Source organism: Pseudorasbora parva, chromosome 13, assembly GCF_024679245.1.
Source record: "Pseudorasbora parva isolate DD20220531a chromosome 13, ASM2467924v1, whole genome shotgun sequence".
Lineage (NCBI taxonomy): Eukaryota > Metazoa > Chordata > Actinopteri > Cypriniformes > Gobionidae > Pseudorasbora > Pseudorasbora parva.
The window spans coordinates 28411595-28423815 of record NC_090184.1 but is presented as its reverse complement, the minus strand read 5'-3'; the positions used below and the strand labels follow the sequence as shown (position 1 = coordinate 28423815).

At 36.8% G+C, this 12221-nt stretch overlaps 1 protein-coding gene across 10 annotated transcripts in view; it reads right to left on the bottom strand.

Moving 5' to 3' along the window:
* kcnq2a (potassium voltage-gated channel, KQT-like subfamily, member 2a) overlaps positions 1 to 12221 on the bottom strand; it is a 33275-nt gene that overhangs the window by 9080 nt on the left and 11974 nt on the right. For 3 of the 10 annotated variants that reach the window (XM_067413730.1, XM_067413733.1, XM_067413740.1), the window contains 11 exons: positions 11033 to 11208; positions 9821 to 9949; positions 9346 to 9456; positions 9173 to 9268; positions 8324 to 8418; positions 7485 to 7547; positions 6946 to 6975; positions 6314 to 6367; positions 3258 to 3445; positions 1540 to 1587; positions 557 to 574 (listed from right to left, as the gene is read on the bottom strand). In XM_067413730.1, the coding sequence (XP_067269831.1) occupies positions 557 to 574; positions 1540 to 1587; positions 3258 to 3445; positions 6314 to 6367; positions 6946 to 6975; positions 7485 to 7547; positions 8324 to 8418; positions 9173 to 9268; positions 9346 to 9456; positions 9821 to 9949; positions 11033 to 11208 (1008 nt within the window). The remainder of the gene's footprint in view (positions 1 to 556; positions 575 to 1539; positions 1588 to 3257; positions 3446 to 6313; positions 6368 to 6945; positions 6976 to 7484; positions 7548 to 8323; positions 8419 to 9172; positions 9269 to 9345; positions 9457 to 9820; positions 9950 to 11032; positions 11209 to 12221) is intronic. The other 7 variants (XM_067413731.1, XM_067413736.1, XM_067413735.1 and 4 more) reach the window with 5 other exon arrangements.

Sequence of the window (12221 nt, the reverse complement as noted above, 5' to 3'; positions counted from 1 at the left end):
CCTTATGCCATATGAATGAGGATGTGACAGCCAAAAAAGCGCATCCTATTCAAATGACATAACCAACTAGTCGAAACTGCACAAGACCGAGGTCTGGAAACAATCTTGTTTCCTTAATAAGCGTAGACATTTCTTCATGCAGGTTAGTGCAAAGTACTTGATGGAAGGTGTAAGTTGCAAAGAGTTTTATTAACACCGTCATGGAACACATTCTGTCATGGGATGAGCATGAGAAAGATATTCAGGCTGAGACAAATAGTACGTTTGCTTCGCTCTGCTGTTGCACTTCACTGTCAAATGGATGACAGATAAGGCTGTAAAAACTATCCAAGCATCAAAGAAGGAATTAATATTTTGTGTGATGCTTCAAGTGAGATGGAACTTTCAGTCAAGCGTTCATGACAGAGAGTGTTGGATGATGGGCAGATATGCAGCAGCTCAGTAATTAAGGAGCCATTTTTAAAACATGCATAGTTTCTTTAGCAGACTGGTGTTGGGATTTTTTTTTGGACTAGTGCTAAAGAGATGCAGCCCCAGACAACATAATTTGTCTTACTGATTAAGCCCTCAATCGCTGCCAAAATGTGAAGAGAAAAAGAGATAAAATGTGAAAAGATAGAGAGAGAAAAAAATAGAGAAAGAGAAATGAGAGAGAGATGGTCAAAGATGACAATGACTTTAATCATGCAACTGTATAACACATGATATTGCTTATATAATTAGGCTTATGCTTCATTATGACTGGGGAAGATTTGCTTACACCTCATTATTAGGAACTAATATTTAGTGAAAACATGAAAGCTTTCCATGAAAACAGTACAGACTGATGTCACAAGACTTTTCTTAAAATTAGGTTATAGAAAAAATAATATTACGGTATATAAATGATTTCTATAGTGGGAAAAACTTTTTTGCTAAAATGGTTGTTTAGACATTGTGCTCAACCATTAATTCTACATTCCATAGCAACTGATAAGTTGATGAAGAAAATACTTTTATTTTTAATTCAATGGAAAATATATGAATAAAATATGTACATTTAATCTAAATTTGCAACTTGCCCAGTTGTTCATTCTGGCATACTTATCACTATTTTATTCTTCTTTTTCCCTACTAATATTTAGTAAATAACAAAAGCACATATCAGAATTTTAAATTGTATTTGGAATTTTTAAAAACAGGGTTACAAAAATGGAAAACATTAAACAAATTGAACAGAACAAGTATATTTAGTTTGACCAATTTTGCACCCTTATTCATGGAAAGGCCTAAAAATGGTATGATACTGGAAGTTAAATGTGTTTCTCAAATTGCTTATGCTGTAGTGACATCATTTATTTATATGAATTCACTAAGCCGAGGTCTGTGATGCTGTTGTTTGTGATTTATCAAACGTAATATCTTGTCATTTCTGCCAGGTGGCCTTTTCATGAGCAATGATCGCTGTATCACGCTTACAGATTCTGATTAAATATAGTCTGCTTCTGAGAGAAACTGATCTGTCATTTTTTGGATCATATTTCTGGATTGTGGCCTAACCTGGAGACCTCTTCATGGCGAAGTCCTCGTCTTGCAACTCAATCAGCACTTTATTTTTTCCAGTAGAGAGAAATGAGAGAGAAACTGATGAGTGTGCAGGAAGTGAAATACATTAAATGGATCCATTTATATATATTTTGAAGTTGAGAACTGCAGAGTTATGCCAAGAGCATAAAACAGATGATGAGAGAAACACAAAGGGGCGAATTCACTAATCAACTGTGCCACTTTAGCGAGCGGTATTTCAGTGCAAAAAACCAACCACCCATAATTCAGTTTAATTGTCATTCTTGCCAGGGCAAACATGCTCCTTTGTAAATCAAAAATTGCTTTTGTGAAAAATTCATTTAGCATGAAATCTGATTTGCATACTTCCTGTAGTAAATTGGATTCTAAACAATACAAATGAATAGCATGTGCAAATAAATCCGCAGACGCAATTCATTCTTAGTGAATTCCCCCCAAAGAATTTTCACCATAGATTCAATATTTTGTGGGGATCAAGCATCTTCAGGACATATAAACCTGCTCCTATTAATGAATTTTTTTTTAAAAAAAAGATGCAAACTGCAGTTAAAGCAACTGAAAAGCCACAAATCAACAAACATCTTCAGACAAGAATAGTACAATGTTCCACTGCAATTCTCTGTGGACTCTCAAACAATATGTTTTGAAACAATAAGCCACTTTCATGAGTTTCAGCAATGGATAAACCTATTAACCTTACGGAATACACATACATTTCTGGCGGGCTGTTTCTTTAAATAAAAACACACACCTGCTGTCTTATGAATTCTAAGGAATGGAGTGTCGCTGACATCATCTTTTCTGCTACCGTGCTACGGCACATTAAGCAATCCGGAGTGGCATCTGTTTCGGTGCATGAAATTAAAAACGAACTTTGCTAGCTGCTAAAGTCCCACTCTTATGCTTAAACTTCATCATCAAAGGAAGAAAAAGCAAACTATGCAAAGTGAGTAATGTTAATGAGTGCAAGTAAGAGAGCATACACCGATCAGGCATAACATTATGACAGGTGAAGTGAATAAAACTGATTATCTCTTCATCACGGCACCTGTTAGTGGGTGGGATATATTAGGCAGCAAGTGAACATTTTGTCCTCAAAGTTAGAAGCAGGGAACATGGGCAAGCATAAGTATTTGAGCGAGTTTGACAAGGGCCAAATTGTGATTGCTAGACGGCTGGGTCAGAGCATCTCCAAAACTGCAGCTCTTGTGGGGTGTTCCCGGTCTGAAGTATCTATCAAAAGTGGTCCAAGGAAGGAACAGTCTCAATGTCGGCCAAGGCTCAATGATGCACGTGGGGAGCAAAGGCTGGCCCGGTCTGATGAATTACGTTTTCTTTTACATCACGTAGATGACCGGGTACGTGTGCATTGCTTACCTAGGAAACACATGGCACCAGGATGCACTATGGGAAGAAGGCATGCCGGCAGAGGCAGTGTGATGCTTTGGTGATGCCCACCTCACAACTTACAGAACTTAAAGGATCTGCTGCTAATATCTTGGTGCCAAAAACCACAGACCACATTCAGGGGTCTAATGGAGTCCATGCCTCGATGGGTCAGGCTGTTTTGGCACCAAAAGGGGGACCAACACCATAATTTTATGCCTGAGCGGTGTATAACTTGCAGTGTGTAACGGTGGAAATCCCAATATTTCCTGTGTGCATGTGAGCACATAATAACATTCTCTGACCTTCAGAATTCTGCCGAGAAGCTCCATCTTTCATTCTGAACGCGTGTTTTGCTTTGTTTCGATCCGTGAAGCTCAAGCTCTTGGTCACTTTGCTTGGACTCTCTTTGACTCCGTCCTCTGCCTTGGGGGCCTCCTTTCCCCCAATGCTCTTAGAGGGACTGCCTTTCTCTTTCAAGCTGGGCTTACGACTGTACAGCAGACACAATGAAGCACAGAAGACAAACAAAAAAGCAAAGGAAACAGACAAATCATCCTGAGCCCACACTTATAAGCATCGGTTTTAGTGTGGGACAGAAATAATTCCTAAAACCATCCAGTTCTAGAGAGAGAACACACAGTAACTTATATCAATGGACAGACACTGCAAAAAAGTAATTTTCTTAATTCTCTATTTTTGTATTTTCCAGTACAGATTTCTTTATTTTTCAAAAAATGATTGATGTTTGTTCTTAAAGACCTCCTGTGGTTTGTGTAAGATTAGCAACACATTATTAGCGTAGACGAGCCAAAGGCTAATCATATCAATTACTATTATGTGTTCAATATTGTAGAGAGCGATATATTAATGCATTACCAGTCTGATACATCGACTTGTAGATGATCCTTTATAATTGGCTCTTCCTCTTCCAAATCAGTTTCTGGGATAAACATGAATGAATGAATGAATGAAACATTTATATAGTGCTTTCATATGTACTACTGTACACCCAAAGCGCTGTACACTCATGTCAGGGCTCTCTCCTCAACCACGACCAGTGTCCAGCATCCACTTGGATGATGCGAAGGCAGCCATAGTACAACGGCACCAGTGCGCTCACCACACACCAGCGATAGGTGGAGAGGAGAGAGGGTGATAGAGTCGATTCAGTGGATGGGGATTATTAGGAGATGATTGGTAAGGGCCAATCGAGGGAATTTGGCCAGGACACCGGGGTTACACCCCTACTCTTTTACAAGAAGTGCCATGGGAGTTTTAATGGCCACAGAAAGTCAAGACCTCGGTTTAACGTCTCATCCGAAGGATGGTGCTCTTTGACAGTACAGTGTCCCCATCACTATACTGGGGTGTTTGGACCCACACAGACCACAGGGTGAGCGCCCCCTGCTGGCCTCACTAACACCTCTACCAGCAGCTACCTAGTTTTCCCAGTTGGTCTCCCATTCAGGTTCTGACCAGGCTCAGCCCTGCTTAGCTTCAGTGGGAAACCGGTCTTGGGTTACAGGGTGATATGGCTGCTGGCAAGGCTTCAAACATATATAGCTCAATTAAAACATTATTTCCACTTGTCACTGTGTAGTGTTTACCACAGTAAAGTTGACTGAGTGGATCTGGTAGTCCAAGATGGTGCGATTGGGTGGAGACAGGGGCTAATTTGTATATTCATGGATATATGTGTACTAACTGAAGGAGGGATGTAGTAACATTTAAGTTATTTTAAGGCATGACAATATTATTTTGGTCACACTGTAGATTAGGGTCAAATTCTTACAATTAATTAACTATTAAATTGTATTCTATTAAATAACTATTTAAAAAGACTTTTGCTGCAATGAACTCCTAATTCCTGCTTATTTATAGTTAGAGTGGTAGTTGTTAAGTTTAGATATTGGGCAGTATTAAAAATGTAGACTAAGGTTACGGAGAATAAGACATTAATATGTGCTTTATAAGTAGTAATAAACAGCCAATATGCTAGTAATATGCATAATAAGCAAATAGTTAATAGTGAGAATTAAACCCTAAACTAAAGTGTTACTATTATTTTTGATGAAGGGAAAACATGTTGTTATTTTGATTGTCAAAGATGAGTTTTAAGGGATATAATTATTGACGGCACAGGACTTTAAAGATTTATAAATAAATACAAATTATATATATATATATATATATAATTTTTTTTTTTTTTTTTTGCTTTTGCATGATGCTACATTCATGCCACTAAAAATCTGTATAAAACTCCATTGGCCAACACAAAACAATACTAAGTGCACCTCAAAGAAAATTACCTTTTGCAGTGCAATAAAATATTTATTTTTAGATGGATTTAATCAAATATAAATGATGAAACCGCAAACATGTTTATTTTATTTAAATTTTATAAAATAGATATCTGATTATTGTATTGATATATAATTTGCTTATTTACATATTTACTGATATGCAAGCTTGCTATAGAAATGTTAGGCTCAAGCAACCAAAAAGAAACCACTGAAATGTTTTAATTAATCAGATAAGTGCTTAAAAATTGCAGTTATGTTAATTTATAAAATGACCGAAAGATGTAAATATTAAGATAATTTCACAACATTTTACATTAAAACACATTTCCTTAGCAAACACTGAGTGTGCCATTTCTGCATTCTTCTATTTTAATAAAGATCAGACTTACATGGGCAAAGATATGGATAATGGTGCTTCTCAGTCATGCAATGCAATCCACAACTTCTGGATGCAGCAGACCACATGATGCCACAGCGGATACTTTGAACAACAAAGCAATGAAACACATGCATGTTTTCGGGCATGCTGAAAAATACACAACCGTTACATTATACAACTTTTAAAAAGCAGCCAAATCAATAAATGAAAACACGAGAGACCCCAAACATACTCAAGGCAACTTGCAGAGGAGGGTGGTCTCATGGGATTGAGGTTAAAAAAACAAAACAATGGGAAATGCTTCCAGGTGCTAAGTGGGAAAGTTGATCTGCAAGCAAAAATCTCTCACAAAGCTAAACAAATGTCTGCTTCCCTGGTTTGAACCAGACAACATTTCTAGATGCATTTGGAGAGCAGAACATTTCTCAGCCCACCTGAGCTGACAGGAGATTAAAATACTTCAACACTGATACAAATGTGCACTATGATGTATATCTCAAAAAATGTTGAAATATTTCACTTGAGCTGATGATGTTACACACTACACACTGAAGGAATACATTTAGAAATCAGGGTGGGAGGTGGGGGGAAATCAAAATCGGGAAGAAAAGAGACAAATCCAAATGCTGGAGAGAGATCTGGGCGTGCAGATGCTAGTATCTTTGTGCAACGGTACCTATTGCTTCTTGGGCAGCACCCACACAGGGTGTCTTTGTGTGAAATCTCACTACTGCGAATGTGGTTGAAGTGGTTCATGAGAGAGAAAAGATTATACAAGCAGTGGTCAAAATTGTTTTAGGCCATGGTTAAGTGTGGGACCTAAAATGAGGTATTCCCCCCTAAACCCCCCAAAACAGGCTAAGTGTTCTTACACTGAATGAAATGAAGGAATATGTTTGTTTAATGAGTCACACATTGCACTTGATATTACAGGATTACAAGAGCAGGTCATTTACAGGGCAGATACACAAAAAAATCTTCAAGTGTGTTTTTTTTAAATGAGATGTTTCACCATTAATCCAGTATCTTTGAAATGTGCTGATTATGCTGCGTCGGTGTGATATTAATTCCTCTCCCTGTAAATACCACTTGAAAATACTGTAGTATAAAGTGCAACCAGGTTGTCTCTGAATAACATTTGTGATTTCAAATGACTTAAAACACAGCAATTTAAGCCGTTTTCTCATTTGAAGGACAAAGATGGTGCTCTCAAACTACAATTCTCAAGAATAGGTGTTTTGAGTGAGTTTTTGATAGAGGTGATTTGGGAATAGTCAAGTATCTATGAGAAAATCCTTTACAACAAACCTCGGAGTGACTTCTAGCTGGGAGTCCTTCCTTTAAAAAGAGAGAAGAACATGGTTTAAAGCAATTGACACATTAGATTAAAGCAGGCAAACAAAAATAACATTCATAAATATGCCAAAAGTCTGAGAGAACTGGTGAAAATTCTTCCATTGTTTTTGCTAGGTTTACAAATTAAATTATCAGTATAACAATATGAATTAAAATTATCAGCACTTCAGCCACATGAACTCTCAAAAGCATCTTGAGCTTAAAGAGAAGCAAAACACTGTATAAAGAGTCACATGATCAAACAAACGTACTTGATCAGTGACCTAGAAATCGTGCTGAATCTGAAATACTTATTCCTCATTGTGTGCCAATAACTTTTTTTGCATTGTAAAAGTAAAAAAAAAAAAATCATAAAACTTCTCATTTATTTCCATGTAAAAAAAATGTATGTGATCAGACATTTGACTCTTATATTGCAGACACGATAATTATAATATTATTTACATAGATATTTAAATATTTAAGAATGCTCTATATTAAAAAGACCAGACCTGAAACCAGATTTTCCTTTCAAGCTTCTTAAAATGTCCAGCTGATTTACAGGAGGGATGAGTCTTTAAGTAGAGGCAGAACAGAGAATAAATCAAACTGCAATAAACTGTTAATAATGTTTGTTTTTTTTTCATTAAAAAATGTATCCAAAAGCACAATTAAGAATTAATATACACTGTAAAAAAAAAAAAAATTGGTCTCCAATTTAAAATTTTCTAGTGACTGATTGCATCTACATTTTTCCGTTGGCCGAATTGAAATTCTGTGAATTGATGAGAAAATGTTTAATTGGAGACCTGATTTTTTTTTTGCAGTGTACCGTAAACTAAAAGACAGCATACAGTACTACTAACCAAAAAATATATATCTTCAGTAACAATCAGTGTTTCCCACACACTAATTTGTGGCAGTGCTCCACAGAATCAACACCAGCCGCCACATATTGCGTTTCTTTATTAATTTTTTTTAACGCTATTTAAAATACGTTACAGGTTTTGCATTTGAATACATATTTAGACATAATCAAACACTAGACTTCTTTAAAAATGAAATTTTAAAACGTACAGGGTAATAACGTACATCCTAATATTATAAAGATACTTTAAATATAATTTAACCCAAGAACAGTTTAAATATTGTGCTAAAAAGGCAAAACTTATTTTTCCTTATATGTACAGTAGGCTATATACATATGAATAGATACTGAATCAAGACATCAAACACATACCCCCCCCCCCCCCCCCCCCCACCACCACCACCACCACCACCACCACAAACTGCTTTCTAATCTGTGGGAAACACTGGCAATGGTCTACAGAGAGGCAAGATAACTGACTACCTGTACATTGGGACTGACACTGTCTGCTCATAAAAGTCCCATGTGGACACTAGGTCTGTCCGTGCAAGGTTTGTGGCATAAAATCTCCAAGAAGCCTGATGGGGGGGGGAAGAATTATTGAAATAAGCTTCTAAGTAGGTCTGCTCGATTATGGCAAAAATCATAATCACAATTACTTTAATCAATATTGAAATAATCAATAATGACTAATTTACATGATTATTGATGGTTGATATGATCATTATATATAATTATAATGTGTATGATATAATTATATCATTATATCATAAGCGATTTTAAACATCATGAAATTTCAGTTATCGATACGTCATCAAAAACTGGTTAACCGAACGTAAAAGGTCCTCAAAACAGAACAAGTAAACAGTCAGCAATTAAATAAAGATTGTTTTATTCACTAACAGTGGTATTCAGATAAGTAATAGCCTATAACAAAAAATGAATAAATCAAACATAAAAAATAACATTGCAGTTTCTTACTGTATAATTCAACTGATTAAGCCTTTTTAAAGCTACCTACTTTACTTAGTCAAGATTAGTGAAGGATTTTCGATTATCAGCAGGTTTATTAGGGGGCTGTCCCTTTAAGACCAAATGCATGGACGCAATATACTGTTACACACAAAATGGCACGTTGGCTTTTTGTGTATCCGAAGCCCATGTATACTTTGCATATCTGCATTCGACTCCCTCTCAGAGTTATAATATCTATGATATTAGTAGTCACACTGAAAGTTATTAGTAAGCACATTTACAGATATCAGACAGGCCTACAAATGTTGATTTCCTCAAAATGTGTCTGGTGTGAATTACAGTGGTTATGGGTCTGACCTGGATAAGACCTGCGGCAGGGTTGCGGCGTTTCTCAAAATGTTTCTGCCTGTGCTGCTCTTGAACCTTCAGAGCAAAACCTGAGCCCAGGATACCCTGTAACAGAGAAAAGCCATCTTTGAGCCATAGCTCAAAACAGGCACTGGAGATGTTCAACATGCCATTTAACTCACCGCAGGAAGAGCAAAAAAAGCTACACCTATCAGACTGAAGGTGGCAGCAATCAGACGCCCATTCCATGTAACAGGAAACTTGTCCCCGTAGCCGATAGTTGTAAGAGTAATCTAAAGAATAGAAATGATTTTTCATAAAAAGTGGTATTTTTACAGCTATGAGTATATATACTAAGAATACAACCTAGTAAGCCTAGATTGGTCAGACAGAGGCTTTAAGTGCAATCCCTGTTTGGGATCCTGTTTTGTCCTTGAGACCAGTTTATAAAGAATAGTCTACAATGTCTGCAATTACTCACTCTGGAGTTAAATGATCTACCAAAGGAGCCTAAGAGGAGTTCTCTTATGGCAGTAGTCCATTTGTGAAATGGATCTTTGAACAGCATCTTGTTTCAGTGTGTCTTATCATCTCTTTTTATCTGATTAGATTCAGTCAGCAGGCCTCTATGGGCTTGGATAAAGCGATTGCACTCACCAGCCCCCACCAGAGGGCGTCTGCGTAGGTCTCAAACATCTCTGCATTGTCATCCTTCTCCACTGAGTACACCAAGAAAGATGCCAGGATGAGACAAAGGAATCCAATATACCACGCCGTTATGAGTTCCTACATTTAGGGATTAAAAACGTTATGAAAATTAAGAACATTAGATACACTCCTAAACAAAAATAAAGCATGCCAACTGGATGCAATGTCACTAATGTCAAACTGCTCCATGGCTCTATAAATCAGAAAGAATAAATCTATGACTTTTAGTCCATGTCTTGTAATTTGAGACCATTTTGTCTCAAGACCATTTGTTTGTGAAAGAAGTCACTTGCGCTCAGCAGCGCCACATTTATTTATTCACCTATACATTGACAATATAAAATATTTAGTATATAATGTTTCTAGCATAATTACTCCTGTCTTTAGTGTCATTCTTATTATTAATGTTGAACATCAATGTTGAAACAGTAGTGCTGCTTAATATTTTTGTGGAAACAATGCCACATTTTTTCAGGATTCTTTGAGTAATAGATCAAAGTGTTATTATTATTATTATTATTGTTATTATTATTAATGCCTTTACTGTCACATTTTTCTTTTTTTTTCATCTTACTGAACCCAAACTTTTGAGCGGTAGTACATATGTCTCTATAATAATAATAAAACGTAGCAAATATGAGTGCATAATCTTTCTCTTCTTATCAATTTTTAGGGGCATAGACATTTTGTTTCCAAAATAAAATGCTCTCTAGAATGTTAACAACCACTGTTAGACAATACAATCTGTCACTGACCATCAATAGCCAGTAGAAACCATGGTTATGATGTAAACTAAAATATGTCCTGTCCCAATTTCCTATTCAAAAGCAAATCTCTCAATACAGAAAAGAAATGTACTTTAAACCCATTTCACGGAGTGCTTAAGGCCATGAACAATTTTAATAGCTGCAGACTAAACGCAGTGATTGTTTCTAATTATTAGAAACTAATGAATAATTATGAATTTGCAGCCCACTGACACAAGACTGGCAGACTGGCTCACTCACTGCTCACTCAGTAACCTACTAAATGTGAACAACACGCATAAAGATTTGTCTATATGCATATTTACACACAATCAGTAGTACTTGAGTGTTACCAATGAGCTGGTGTTTTACCATTTGTCCTAAGGCACAAGTGATACATTGACATTGTGGTCACCTTGCTGTGTGCGTAAACCACGGATCCCAAGAGCTTCCATGTGCCACCGCGACGGTCCATACGCAGCATTCGAAGGATCTGAAGAAACCTCAGACTCCGAATGGCGGAGGTGGCAAAAACATTCCCCTGTGAGCCAGCAGCCAGCACAGACACTGAGGCAAAAAGGACCATGATATCTGTAGAACAACAGTGTCCATTAGTTAGCAGATGAAATCATCAAGATGACTGTCACCCTTTAAGACATTGGAAAGGAAATGCTTCTTTCTTATCCTTCATATAATGCTCTCTTCAATACACTAAAATTTCAATCTAAGCTGTCAACTAAATATCCAAATAAAATGAATCACTAAATAAATTGTATCAACTCTAGCACTGATCTGCCCACCTTATCGCTATATGATAAATTGAAAAGAGCTGGATGACATTAGCGTTTTCTCCAGAGCGGCTGTACAGCCGAATCAAATTTTGTTGCAATATATTCCTGTTTAACACTGTGAAGCTGCTTTGAAAACAATCGTCATTGTAAAAGCACTATATAAATAAAGTTGACTTGACTTCAACAGTGTAATTAGATTACTATACTAATGACTCTCACTAAAAAGTATTGCATTACTTATTATTACTAATTACTTTCTAAAACCAGTTGAATAACACAAGGATAGACATGGAACTGCATTGAAATGTCTAAATAAACTTAAACCTTGAACCTTAAATGTTGATGTTAAATCCAGCATTGTTTTACATAGAATTGTTCTATAGTCTATACGGTATTTAAAGGGGGGGTGAAATGCTGTTTCATGCATACTGAGCTTTTTACACTGTTAAAGACTTGGATTCCCATCCTAAACATAGACAAAGTTTCAAAAACTAATGTTGGACGTTTGATGGAGTATTTCTGTGTTAAAAATACTCCTTCCGGTTTCTCACAAGTTTCTGAGAGTTTTTTCGAGTATGGGTCGGCTTGACATTAATAGAGTGGAAGGTCCTTGTATGGGCCGTACGGGCTCTTCTCCCGGTAGGGTGTGCACGCATGTGACTAGAGCGCATGCACGCCCATAAACAACTATGGGTGACATCAAGCGACTTCAACGCTTCAGTACAGCATTCCGGGAAGGCAGCGCTGCATTTGAACCGATTTGAACGCAGAAATGACGGGAAGCTTCACAACATCGCTTCAGTCGCGTCGCAA